This window comes from Leptonotus elevatus, chromosome 3 (assembly GCF_054856555.1).
Source record: "Leptonotus elevatus isolate MCC_2025b chromosome 3, RoL_Lele_1.0, whole genome shotgun sequence".
NCBI classification, from domain to species: Eukaryota; Metazoa; Chordata; class Actinopteri; order Syngnathiformes; family Syngnathidae; genus Leptonotus; species Leptonotus elevatus.
In genome coordinates, this window is record NC_141241.1 from 28102548 (window position 1) to 28117525 (window position 14978).

General features: G+C 38.2%; 1 protein-coding gene across 4 annotated transcripts in view; it reads right to left on the reverse strand.

The window, feature by feature from the left end:
* The window catches only part of ano1a (anoctamin 1, calcium activated chloride channel a), a 55771-nt gene extending 42268 nt beyond the window's left edge, over positions 1-13503 (reverse strand). For 3 of the 4 annotated variants that reach the window (XR_015094333.1, XM_086070827.1, XM_086070826.1), the window contains exons 1-3: positions 12237-12397; positions 5623-5762; positions 689-1036 (exon numbers count right to left, since the gene is read on the reverse strand). Coding sequence is in view for 3 of the 4 variants with exons in the window: in XM_086070827.1 (XP_085926953.1) it covers positions 689-1036; positions 5623-5762; positions 12237-12294 (546 nt within the window). In the remaining variant the exon portion in view is untranslated. Of the gene's footprint in view, positions 1-688; positions 1037-5622; positions 5763-12236; positions 12398-13395 lie in introns of those variants that run through there. The other variant, XM_086070829.1, reaches the window with a different exon arrangement.
* Positions 13504-14978: the final 1475 nt, after the last annotated feature.

Consider the following 14978-nt stretch of genomic DNA (forward strand, 5'->3'; position numbering starts at 1 on the left):
CCTAAATCAAATAAATTAATGAGATACCATTCTACAGGTTTCCCCTGTAATATTATTGAGATTCCAAAGGACTATATTTAAATTTACGCATTGACCCGAGCAGCAACGTTCTCCCACGCCACATCCCTCTCTTTTGAAGCTGCTGCGGTGTTGCACTTTTTTTTTTCGAAAGACGCCGGCCTCTGCTCCCCGTTGCCATGGTGACTTGTCGAATCAGAGTTCTATTGATGCGGTAACTCCAGGTGAAACTACTCTGCGTTGATCACACTAAGTCAAATCAGCTGTCCAGGAACCGAAAACACACAGTTTCCTCTCTCAGGATAGGTCAACTCACTGTTCAGGGTTAGTTCCAGAGTTTGTTGAACCTGCTTTGTGAAATGGACCCCAGGTCACTAGAATTAACCTGCCAAAATCTGCTTTTTCATTCTTCCTCACAAGAAGCCACTGATTAACAAAACCGCTCCTCAAATAAAAATAAAAAAGTTGTTTCAAGCCTTGCATATACATACGGTACATACAGACAGTATAGTATTACTAACCGGTCATTTTCCACAATATGTCCTCTTCGATTAATAGTCAAGCTCATTTGATTCTTTGTAATTATTCAATGAAACATCTATGAAGCTAACATTAGTTTAATTAGTATGCAAATTGTGAGTTGCACTCGATTCAAACAAGATTTCCTTACCTCATCAGACTTTTCCAATTCCAATCCAGTCTCTATGAGGTTTTCCTCAAACTCTTCGCGCCAGTTTCGCTTGTCATCTTCATGAAAATCAGCTTTTTGCTGTTGGGCAGCAATCTCTGGGTCTTCTTTGGGCTGTAATGGTGCACGGCTGCTCCTCATGCTCAAACTACGTCGAAGCCGGCGAATAAAGTTGTCATCTCCAAACTTGGGCGATTTTCGACGAATATTGCCGGGCTTCTGGATGTGGTAAGCAAGAACATAGTCCACTCGCCTCTGGCCATCAGCAAAGTATGGGCCTAACTGAGGGCACAATGGTGATCTGTCTTCAGCATTAAGATTTTTCATGGGCTAGAGGAGAGAAAGAGAAAAACACTTACAAAGAGAATGATAGCTTTTGCTTTTTTAATTGTTTTTCAATTATTTTTTTCACAAAGATACTCTAATCCCATATACATACACACATACGCACACCATAATTATTTGTTATGCATTGTAAAATTAGAAAGTTCAGCCCTTATGCTGCTCAGTACAGAGTTGTCAAGAGTCAAATGTTTCATTTAGACACACAAACAGAGCCTGCCCAGCCCCAGGTAGACGAAGATGTCAAGACAATGAAGAATATTTTCATGATTAAAAAAAGAAAAGAAAAGAAGAAGAGCTGCAACAGTTGCCATTTTTTCTTGTGTATTTGGAATTGCCATGGTCTGGTTTTGGTTGGATTTTAGTTGTCATGTCATCCAATCAGCTCCCTAGCTATGTGTATATTGTTCAAGTGTCTCTCGTTGTCTCGTTTGTGTGTGTGTGTGTGTGTGTGTGTGTGTGTGTGTGTGTGTGTGTGTGTGTGTGTGTGTGTGTGTGTGTGTGTGTGTGTGTGTGTGTGTGTGTGTGTGTGTGTGTGTGTGTGTGTGTGTGTGTGTGTGTGTGTGTGTGATAATAATAATAATAATAATAATGCATTAGATTTATATAGCACTTTTCTAGACACTACAATGGAATGGATACATTATTCATGTACTCACACATCCACATTGTGGTGGCGGTAAGCTACTTAAGTAGCCACAGCTGCCCTGGCGCAAGCTGACGGAAGTGAAGCTGCCAGTGTGTGCCTACGGCCTCTCCGACCACCACCAAACATTTGCACCGTCCATACACCAGTGTGAGTAGCACTGGAGGCAATGTGCGTGAAGTGTCTTGCCCAAGGACACAACGACATATGACTTGGGGAGAGCAGGGATCAAACAGCCAACCTTCTGGTTACTGAACGACTGGCTCTACACTCTGAGCCACAGTCGCCAGTGTGTGTTTTAGGACACAGGGAGCGGGAGTTTCATTTTATTTTATCTTTTACTATTAACTGTTCTACGGTAGAAAATAAAATGCATACTTAATTTTTATATATAGTGTGCTGCTGTAGTTAGTCTATGAGTGCCTTGTGTATGTATGTATGTATGTATGCATGTATGTATGTATGTATGTATGGAAGGATGGATGGAAGGATGGATGGAAGGATGGATGGATGGATGGATGTTGTGAGCTCAAGCACAACTTTGCCTTCCACTCAACAAAGTTTCAAATCTTAACCTTAACCACATCTTAACCTTCAAGTTTCAATTCAAACAGATCCCAAAACATTAGTTTTTGGGCAAGTCTGCCAAGTATGGTGGCCCTAAAGTGCAAAACACAACAACAAATCAAAAAACATGAAAAACAGCAACAACAAAACCAACTTGATCACTCCAAAAGAGAACCTCAACATCTTAATTTCACTTCTGTGTTGTCTGTAAGCCATGCAACATGGATGGCCTCTTTACCACAGTTAACATTGCTTAGGACTGTTGACCCTAAGTAAGTAAAGTACTCCACCCTAACTACTTGACTCTCTTTTCCCTCTTTCCCGTCCAACCCTCCCGGTCATGCACATGTATTCTATCTTCTGCTAATCTTCACTCTCTCCTTTCCGACACATGCTTACACCTTTTTAAAATTCCCTCTACCTGCTCCCTGCTTTCACTGCAGATCACAATGTCATCAGCAAACATCCCGGTCCATGGGTATTTCAGTCTAACCTCATCTGGCAGCTAGTCAATCACGATTGCAAATAGGAGGGGGCTTAGAACTGATCCCTGATGCAGCACATCCCACAACTGTTCTTTTGCTCTCATACATGTCCTGTACTATTCTAATACACTACTTGCAAACTCCAGACTTCCTCATGCAAAAAAGCAGTTCCTCTCGGTACACTGTCAAAAGGCTTTTTCTAGATCTATAAATACACAATGCAGCTCGTTCTGATCTTTGATTTTTCTCTGGCCCTGGATAAGAGTTGTGATACATGTATCACTGCGCAGTTACTAATCTTCTCACGTGGGATCACTGTAGATATTTTTTAAGTTTCTTTGTTTTTTTATTTGCTGTTATTTATTTATTCACTTTTTAGTCTAGTTATTTTTTGTGTTAAAGGCCCCCATGGTCAAGTCCTTCTGCCTCAATTCAAGTGAAGTTGCTACTCAATTCTCAATTCCAAGTCCACTAGTCCAGTCTCATATCTTTCAATTTTTGTCAATCAAAATAGCAATTCTTGCCAACTCAAGTCCAAGTCTGGCTCTCTTCCCCTTCTCTACTACAGAACAAGAGTGACATCAACTATTGTCAACAAATTAGTTTTTCTTTCTTTCTTTTTTTTAAACATACTTGGCCAATTAAAATAATCCTGATTCTGATAACTAATAATTGATGAATAACTCAGAATGTAAATGGTACAATTTTCAGGGACATTGTGTTTTTTAAGTGGTATTGATACACCATACACTTGAGGTTTATTATAAACAGGCACCTTACCAAAAACTGAGTGAGTGAAAAGTTCCTGTCTACCCTATGATTGATTGGTGACCAGCACAGGGTATAGTCCGCCTTTCACCAGTTAGCACATACAGTATGCCCTGAACAGGATAAGTTGTATAAAAAAGGCCAGATTTATCTTGTTGTTTCATATATTTCTGGCGCTTAGCCACTGTGATGTAACCCATTCTGACCCAGATTCTGTCTCTGAGAATGTCATCAATGATTTTGCAGCAAATGTGTTGAGACATATTTGGGTTGAAAAAATAAATACATCACCTGTCATTGCCAAGTAGTTGTTTAAATATATATAATTCAGAATACACTTAACAATGTAGCTACTAAAAACATGGTGGAAAAGAGTAGCTAAAAGAATGTTAAGTGGAAGACAGAAACACACAGTACCATGAATGTGAATGTAATAATGTATGTGCCACACTGCTGACAGAATAATTTTTGTGGTGAGCAAAATGCATCAGTGTCAGTATCTCGCTCAGCATGTGCAGAAGACAGGAGACTTGTCACCATAACCAGCGGGGGTCCAAGATGCAGCATGTCACCCTACTGCCCCCGTTATTTTGGAAAGCTGCCCAGCTCCAATGTCTCATGACTGATGGTGTGCTGCATTGTATGTTGTGATGGGCTGAATTTCGGGATCAAAATTGTATGTGCTTTTGTAGTGGTGTAAGTTAACCCACCGAAGACTAAATTGCTGGCTGGTTGAATGTGAGTGTGGATGGTAGTCTCTCTCTTTGTGTAAGCCCTGATTGACTGGTGATCAGTGATCAGAGTGGTGTACTATCGCCCAAAGTGAGCTAAATATGGCTGCAGTTTACCAGTTACCCTAATCAAAATAAGTAGCCTACAGGTAATATCGAAACTGTGCTGGATTCAGTCACTGACCTAAATGCACAGGTTCACGGGACAGATTGAATCTGGATTTATGAAGTCACACTCAAATTTAACCTCTAAAAAGTGTGCAGTTGGGATTTAGAAACAAAAACAAAAAATCCCAGCTTTGACTACCATAGGAAGCATACATTCTTCCGTTAATCAGCGATTTACATTTCTACATTTCTGTTTAAGTCCTTCCTCTCTGCACAGTCTGACTTCACTTTCACTGTACTAAAATTCTTTGTCTTTTCAGTCACTGTTATAGCAGTCATTAAGCAATCTACATACAAGTCATTATAAGCATCAGTTAGTGGTAATGTCATTCAGGGTCATGTCACCAACTGTCACACCCTGATCTGAAATTATACTGAATCCAAATGATGTGTGGAAGTGTTCTAGCGACACCAACTTGATACACTGCTTATTTCTTTGACAAATGGTTGTGACTGAGGTGATCAATATACTATACATATTGCGTATGATTTCTACTGCTGCAACTACAATTACATATGCTGTAGTTTATTTTTGTTGTTGTTTTTCCACAGTGTGTCATTCGTTTCCATTTAAGCCTATTTTCTGCATGATCCTCTCTAACGCCAACAGCCCTCATGTCTTCCCTCCCTCATGTCTTCGATCAACTTTCTCCTAGATCTTTTTCCGGCTATTTTGCCTGGCAGCTCCATTCTCATTATCTGTCTACCAATATACTCACTATTTATTAAATTTATTCCTCAAAAATTTTCCGCAACTCTGCATGTCACCCTTGGTCTATCAGGGGTGGGCAAATTCGGTCCTCGAGGGCCGGAGTCCTGCAGGTTTTTGATCTTTCCCTTCTCCAACACAGCTGATTCATTTGATCAGCTAATTAGCCCGCTCTGCATAAAACAGATAACGATCCTGTTCCTTGGAATCAGCTGTGTTGGAGGACGGAAACCTCTAAAACCTGCAGGACTCCGGCCCTCAAGGACTGCCCACCCCTGCTTTAAGTGTATTCTATTGTTGCTGGGGGTTTTTCTTTACTTTTTTTTTCAAATCGAAAGAAACATACATATTGAAACTTTTTTTTTTTAATCCATTACTTAAAAGAGAAATTATGTGTTAGTTTTTAATGATTGATGACTACTTAATGTGCATTAGTCATCAATCCGTAACCACATGGTATAGTTTCCTATTCATATAAAAAGACAGATGTAGTTTCCTACTATGGAGTTGTCGTTCCGGGCCTTGGCGTTGTCCATATCAAGGTTCTTCTCCTCACTAGGAACTGGCGAATAGTTGTCACTCCTCCGCATAATGCAGAGATCCTCAACTTTGAGGCTATCTGTCCTCAGTGGGGGAGAACCTTAGAAAGGTACAGAGAGATGGATTTAAAATCAGGATTTTTTCATAACAATAGTCAAACGAACCCATTCAGTTTTACAATAAATACAGCACCATTTGAGACTAGTCACCACTGTCTCTTGAAGCAATTACATCATATGTGAACGACTCGCAGTAGATCATTTTTAAGCTGCAAGCAACCCTGAACTCATTAAGTGATTTTCATCAATTGGCACTCAGGTTATGAGATGTAAACTTCCTTTGTCCAAATTTGCTCGGTTTCACATTTTTTCCACAAACATATTCTAGTGGTCAGACCTCATATTTTTGCAAATTAGTGACAAATCTTAATGGCTCCATTTTCGTGCCCAGCGCAAGTCGAGTGTAAAGTGTAGTCCAACTGTATGCATCGGTGGAGTTTTCTTTCTTCTGGTATTTCCGTAGATGGGCCCAGTTAGAAATGGGAGTTGTTGTGGGAGTGAACACAGCCAATGGAATCCTTTTAAATTCAGCACAGGAGAGGTGTGCAATCTACATAGTAAAAGCATAACAGACTCCCTGGAATCTGTACAGTAGACGTTTAAGTACGTCTAAGAGGAACTGCAAGAAGATTTCCACCTGTGGGTGATGTAAACTGCAAATTGGGCACTTGGAGATTGCCTTCCACACCCGATCTTGTGTCTGTGTGACAACCACATACACGCACTGTTGGCTTCATTCAGCCTAGAACATTTAATAAACAGACACAGAAGGAAGACAAGAGATATAGACTCGCGAGGAGAATGAACAGAGATGTAGACAGATCACAACCTCCTGCCCATTCTGACACATTTTGTCGTTCTTCCTGTTATTATTGGGTTGATCTAAAAAAAAAAAAAAAAAAGGACATTACTGCTCTGAAGGGTTTGGGGGGAATGTGACAATTGTTTACACAGACAACAATGCAGACATTCTTTAACATTAAAAGCTTCTCAACCATAAAAATGTTCCGGCCATTTATCTTGGCCATTTGTCTTGTGATGAGGGCACATTTCCTGTCTTGTGACTGCAGTCGACTCCAACTCACACAGTTCAAACAGAGGTCACAATATTGAATGAATTCACAAGGTTGAATAAATGCTTTACAATTAATAAAAGACTAAATATGGGATAATTAAGATACATTCATCTAACATGCATGCACGCACACACAACCCAAACACACAAACACATATATTGGTGCCACGGTCAGTGGGCTGCTTTCAGAAAATATATGGCTGTAATATTAATGATGCTAACAAAAAATAATGCATACAATTAATTGATTTCAACAATGATTCAAATGGTTTGATGCATGCTGTTGTCATATTTATGAATGCTATACGATGACATTCACCACACATATCAGCGGAGCACAGAATCTGTTTGCCTGTGCCTAGATCAAATCCACCCAAATCGTGTTACACCACCTGCAACACAACTTTGATCTGATTTCATCTGGTCTAAAGTCTAGTCTACTTTCTGTCACTTAATTATCAGCTGCACCAGGAGCATCCAATATAAAACACTCTTGGTCTGGCGGAACGCCCAGCAAGGCATAGTGCTGCCTGCCAAATTTCCTAATGAGAAATTTGGTCTTCCTTCAGGCATAACATTACCGCTTTTGTCCATGTGGCGTCACCATAATCAACGTAAACTTAAAGTTCCTTAGTGTTGCTTTAACTGAGGCATCATAAGGGAAAGAAAAGTGAGGACTCTCTGGGTTCAAGATTTACAAGTGCCCTCAAAATAACAATTTTCAATCTGTGCCATTGAAGTGGTGGGGCCAAAATCAGGGCTCTACAAGTCACTGAGAAAGTTGGTTGCACCGGCACGTGATTTGGTCGCACCTTTTAGAGGAAGAACAGCATGACTATGCTGATGAGTAACTTTTTTCATTGGCATACCGTAGTTTCATATGAAGTAAAGATTGACTTGACTTGAGTTACATTTGCAATTTTAAAAGAAGACATAACAAAAATTTGTTTAAAAAAATAAAAGGCATGCCTGTGTTTACATGTGCTGTGATGTTTTTATTAATGTCATAGATAACAGCAGAATAAATTTAACTTAACAATTCAACTCTATAGGAGAATAGTGGTTGGGCTCCTCCTCTCATCGTATGTAAATCATTATTATGTTAGTATTTCACATTGAAAATGTAACATATTTTCCAAATGCAACTTTGTGGAATTTACATCTCATGAAAACCTCACACTCTGGGAATTTGGGCCAGATTTTAATTAGTCACGCCCCTTTCGTGTTTACGCACACATTTCAAGGTTGGGTTGATGAGTGTGTTCAAAGACTGAATGGGAGAATTGACACACCTTGACAGTGTACAATCCAGACATGCAAAAAAAATGACTTAAGCGTGAATGGGAATATTTGGGCCATAGTGGAAAAAACACAGTTTAACATCCTACCTGACATGCCATATTTTCTGGCCCCTCAACACTGATTGATTGAAGTTTAACAAACCCTATACAGTATCGCCAAACGTATCATATATATACTACATGACATTATGAGCCCTCTATTTCATGGATATTATATTTTTCCCCTTAAAAGCGTGATGTGTTGGATCACATATATGCATTGCACGGATAATCCTAAAGAGGGTAGGAACTTCACAATCACATATCTTCCCAGTGACGTTACATGTTAGCCATTTTTAAGAAAAGAGAGACACCTGATTTGTAGACTAACTGTCAAATTTTAAAGAGGTCAAGGTAAAAAAAAAAGTTGGAATTTTTTATATATTACATATATATATTATAAATAGTTAATGGGTATATACAATGTGAAATTACTCAATATTTTATAATCAGTGTTTTAGTAGAACTGTGTTAAAAGTCGGTGTATACAATTTGAGACAGCAGGTGTCATAAATCTCAGGATCAATCAAGTGTTATTTTATTTACTTTAGGGCATTTGACATGTTATCAAGTCTTGATTTTTCAACTCAGCTACAAAAATGTTTAAATTACATAAACTGGTATGTTAAAAAAACAGACATTATTTTTTTTTTTTGTATTATGACTGATCACTAATGTTGCTATAGTGTATCAGCTAGTAAGTTACTTTTATTTTCTGATATTCACTAATAAATATTACAAATTGCAGGAAGGGATATTGACAATAAACTGTTTTGTGTGTGTGCATCAGTGTGTGAGTTTTAGATGGTGAACCAACAAACACTGCATTGGTGAAATGATTATAGATGGCATTTCAAGTGATGTTTAGCAGCTATAGGAAGATAATAATAATAATAATAATAATAATAATAGGTCAGATTTATATAGCGCTTTTTTGGACACTCAAAGACGCTTCAAAATGGATACATTATTCGCGCGCTCACACATTATCACTCTGGCAGTAAGCTACTTAAATAGCCACAGCTGCCTTGGGGGCAGGCTGATGGAAGCGTGGCTACCAGTTTGCGTCCACGGCCCCTCCGACCACCACCAAACATTCACACCTTCCATACAACAGTGTGAGTGGCACTGGAGGCAATGTGTGTGAAGCGTCTTGCCTAAGGACACACATGACTCAGGGAGAGCGGGGATCGAACAGCCAACCTTCCGGTTACTGGACGACCGGCGGCTCTTCCTCATTAGCCACAATATGATTACGAAGGGTAGAAATGGACCACTTCTGCAAATACTGAAGCAACTACAGATAATAGTAATAATAAACAACCAGAAAAGGACACAACTGAACCAAAATATACAACACAGAAGCAGTCATCAAGGAGCCAAGTGAAAAGGAAGGAGTATCGGTGGAAAAGTAAAGAAGACTCTGATGAAAGGCTTGATTGGACACCGTACATATATTTCAAAATACTACATGAAATTGCAAAGGAAACAAACTTGTAAAGTGTGCAAAAAGATGGAAAGTCAACAAACACAAATGATAAAGACGCTCAGTAAACTCAGGGCATGTTCATACACATGGTGCTAGCACAAAAGCCCAACACATGAGACAATTAGGAGATTTCAGGCCTTCCACCATCCAAAATAAAAAGTTTGTGACCCAGAAAATAAATAAACCAGTAATGTTCCTCCTCAAATGCTATTAGCAGTTCCGTTGGTGGCGTCCTCAATGCTGCTATTAGCAGTTATACGATTGATTATTAGTGGGAAAAAGTTTTATATGATGATATTATGTGATCAATATTACCCACTTGGAATCTTTCGCACTATGGTCTTCATAGAAAGGGATCCATCTACCTTTGGTCCTTACTCAATGTTTTTTCTTTTTACCCCAAATTGTTTTTACCTTCCCCAGTTGGGGGATCAGGAGATGTTGCTATTTGTCAACTGTCAGGCTGTGAAGCCCTTTGAGACTCTTGTGATTGAGGGTTATACAGCTAAGCTTCAGACTTCAAGCTTTCGTTTCGCCTTTGTAAATTAACTGTGTATTATACAAGGGCGTCATAAGGGAAAGAAAAGTGAAGATTCTAGTTAGTCTATTAAAGTCTCATGATTGACCAGAGTCCTATAAAATAATGTTTTTCAATTAGTATCGTTGAAGTGGTGAGGCCAAAAGTGTTATTTTATACAGGAAGCCCAAATTCCTGGTAGTGCCCCTGGTAGATGGAATTGACCTAACTGGCAACATGGTCATCAAAGTTGTTTCATTTATCTATCTGTCTGCTTTTATTTTGACTTTTTTTTAATGAATAGGCAGAACATGTAACAACTCAAATGGTTTTCAGCTTCCGCAAACTGTATACAGAATGGGGCAATGTACAAAATGAGGAAAATGGTAGTGGATGAACTGTAGCATAATGGCTCTAAGGAACTCATTGTGATATATTTATTTATTCAAATTGCTATCAAAGCATGCCTCTGTGTTTGTTTTGCCTGCCAAATGTACGTATTATTTGTGTGTAAACCGGTTCCATGTCATTGAATTTTGTCAGTTAAATACAAATAAATTAAGCTAACATTGAATTAGTTTTAGAATTTTGTGTTTGACAAACATGGAACCAGTTGAGACACAAATATTAGTAAAGTCAACGTTTCAACGTCACTAACGTCGTGTTTCATGAAATAACAAAAAATATTGAAGATTATCTTACAAGCACTACATGCCCTCCCTGTTAGGTTGATTTCTCAGGAACAGCAGTAATGTTCCAGGGTCAGTTTAACCCAGGCTTTATTAAAAAGTTATATTGACGTAAAAGTGCATCACAATAAACATCATTAACCAATTTCATTGCAAATGTTTTAAATAAACAATTTTTTGCGTGTTTCATCATGAAATACTACTATTTATAGTTGTTTTACTTTGAAATGGGTCAGTTTGACCCAGGCTATTTTTAGTGTTCCAAAAATGCCCTTATAATGAATACGTAGCTCATGATTAACAGTTTTCAATGCAAATAAGTTCAAATTAAAAAAAAAAATTGCCAGTTGATAAAGTTTCATTGCAAAAAGAATTTTAACATTTTAAGTTTAATGTTCCAAAAGCATTTAGATAAACCTTTAACATGTAATTGGAAAATATGTCAAAGTCAAAGTGAACCATTTTAATTAAGACGGTTGGGAGCAAAAAAACTACAGAAGTTAAAATGGGTCAATTGACACATGTTCCAAAAGCATTTTGATCCACATCTTGTCTTTCGGTGAGATGTGTTATAAAAAACAAACCCCAAAATATAATTATAATACTATGGGTCAATTTGACCCAGAATGTTTAACATTCCAAAACCAACACAATAAACATTGCTTTATCTTGTTATTAACAGTTTTCATTGCACATAAATCGAAATTAACCATTTCTTAAAAACAGTTGGTGTAAATGTTGGGTCAGTTTGACCAGTATATGCTCAATGTTCCTTGCAAATATCTCAAAACGTTTTTTTATTGTATGTTGGTGCCAAGTAGGGTAAAAGCTAACATTTGTTCATTAACTTGAAAGTGGTTCATTTAATATAAAAGAAGGGTTAAATAAATCCAAAGCAGGACTTTGAAAACAAACTACAACCCTTGCAAAGCTTTCAATTAAGTTCACTTCCACTGCTGAGTAGACTCCTCTTTAATGGCGCATAGAAAAAGATCGTCGAAAGTGTTGCAGGTAATGCTGTAGGCTTAAAACTGTTGCTGTGAATGCGCGCGCGTGGTTCCACTGTTATCAATTAAATAAACGTTGACTGCACTCTCAAATGAATGATATGTTGGTTTCGTAGCTATTTTATGCCAATCATTTCCATGGATACATAGATTTTGTCAAACACTACTGTTACCCTAGGTAAGCATTTGGATAGGCATAAGGATTTGTTTGGCATGCGAGTTCACCGGTATAGGAATTATAGTACTATAAATTGATGTTGATCAGCGGTCTCAATATAGAGGGAACTCCATTAGTTTCTTAAAACAAATCTCCCCCATCACACGCACGCACGCACATACACATAACCGCGCGCGAGCGCTCGCACACACATTTAATATGGCAAAAACTGCGCTCTTACCAGTGTCCTCTATTGTGTCTTGGTGAATTAAACCCCCAGCCGCTTGGCCCTCCATCATAACAGCCTGTCAGCTTTACTGTAACGACCCCAACCAGATCTATTCCACAACAGTAGTGTGTAATCGTGTGTGCCCGCAGGTTTATAAGCGCCTGCGCTGTTGCTTAGACACGCATGACCGGCTGCTATCGCTCACGATTTTGGATGACAAAAACGAGGCTGGCAAGCGACTCACGTAAAAATAATAATAATTATAATTATAATAATAATAATAAAAATAAGTAAATGTATTAATAATAACCTCACAAGACGTAGCCATTTAAAGAATATCAGAAAATGAGTTCACATATAGACAGAAAATTGCCCTATCCGCAAAATATGCTTAATGGTAACACATTTGACGTGAAGCGTCGTCTTAAATATAAATAAATAAATAAATACATAAATAAATAGTACAGTGAATATGTGTTGCGGGGTTTTGATAAATGATTATTTTAAGGTATATGTCCCGTTGGCTAAATTAGCTCTTGTACATTTGACTAAACAAAAACTAATAATTGAAAATAATTTAACTCTCTTGGAAATATGACGCATAATTGATTTGGCGTGTCACTGGTCGATATTATTTGTTATTTGACGGAATGCTGCAGTGTTTGGGTGCTGAATAGTCAACAGTCCAGCCGGTACCGCCCACTTGCGAAAGGGAATAAAGGAGCAAAAAAAAAAAACACCATCACAAGGCACCAGCAAGTGCGGAGGTGTTTCAAACATCAAGATGTAAAAGCTCTCACGTCGACTACACGTCCAGAAAAAGCATTTTAACGATCCGTGAGACGTGAGTGGTCGATGTGAAGGGATTCCAACAAATCAGTGGGCTGCTGATAATTATGATTATAAATACAATCAATTTCAACACCCAAAATGTAACTAGTGTTAGACGAAGAAATGCGATGGTACCGCAAGACACGTTGATCTCGCAATGATATTCGGGTTTCTCATATAAGTGAACATGTTTCCATTTTTTTTAATGGTATATAAGCCTATATCAAATGTTAACAGAACATACAGGACATTATAGATTCATTCGGCTGTGATATTATTTTTGATGAAAACCGACATTTAGATTCCACAATAAACAATGAACAGAACACGGAGACTTTACCTTTTCACCACGTAAAAGAGAATCCGATTGTTTGTCAGATTTCACAGATTATTTGCAGACACTTCGCTCTCACCTGAAAGAGACAGCAGGGTGGAGGAGGAAGTGTTTCTCGTCTCTCCAGGTAAGTTTCTCCTCCCACACTTGTAGCATACAACACTTTGTCTGGGAGTAGCCGATTGGCCACAAGCAGATCGAGGATAATTGCTCTAAAATAAAAGTACACTCAACCCCATTCTAAACTGCACATGGTACCTATATAAAATAAGGTAGAGTTGTGTTGGTTAGTTAGCAAAATGATTTATTTTTATACTCTAACAACAACAACAACCTTACAGAAACTTCCTTAGTGAGAGATAGACATTCCTAAACAGACGTGTTTGAACTTGTGTGTTTTGTCATTTTTTATGATACACCCCACCAACTCCCTCAAAGTCAGAAATCAGGTAGAGATTACACAACATAGCATAATGTGCAGAGGAGGACATGACTTTGTTTTTAATATTTGCTGAAGGATACTCAAATGTATTGACCCTTTATTTGATTGATCATCACAATAATGTTAATGTACGTATAGTGACAGTATCATGTTTACTAAATTGTAAGTGAATCCTGGCAAAGTGAACCAACCTGATTGGCCTTTATCAACTGACTCAGAGCACAGCACTAATGTTTAGTGTGTGCACCTCCTCAGACAGGGATCACTGTTTGCAAAATATTTCACTCTTGGGTGTCACTGTGGATGTTGGCGGATTCAAAGTTTTCCATTGCTGAAAGTAACACCTGGCCTTGGTATGAAGGGAATGAGTTTCACATTTGCAATGAGTTGAACTGATCCTGTCCATTGTTCTTCTGAATAAGGGCAAGCCCTCGGTGTTGTTTTACCAACCACACCCAAAACCTCCACACAATTTACGACTCAATTAGAAAGGAGAGTTTTCTGTGAAATTATTTTTCTGGTAGTTTTCAGCAATGTGTCCATATTTTACTAATGCCTTCTTACTGCCTATATAGTGCTTTCTCCTTCAGCGTTCAGTTGGCCTCTTAATGTGTGAGAACGAAGTGTGGTCCCTCCCCTACAACAGCTGCATTTCTTATTTTTGACACTTTGAATCTACTGTTTGAGGAACTGATAGAACACTTTATGATAAGATGCATGCATGCATGCATGTTATATGTTGTATTTATGTCACATTACTGTTTTATCTGCGTTTTGTTCTGTTGGAAATATGGATAAATGATTCGATGTTAAAGAAGGGTGTTAAACAGTTTAATTAATTTGTAATTCATAATTTTTCTTTCTTCATTATTTTATAATTTTATGAGTTCACCAATAATTTGATAAAGTAAACAAAAACAATGTTAAATGCATGTACTGCATGCTCTCACATGCACATGTACTTTCTGCTTTTTTCTGCTCCCTTTTTTTTTTTTTTTGCCTTCTGCTGTTACAGTCATAACACAATGTAGCCAACATCCAATTTGTTCATATGTCGTAACAACTCTCAGAGGTGGTGTTGGCATGAATGAGCCCCAATGCAGGACAACTAACCTGGTTACCTGAAACCACCCAGCAAACAGTAAAC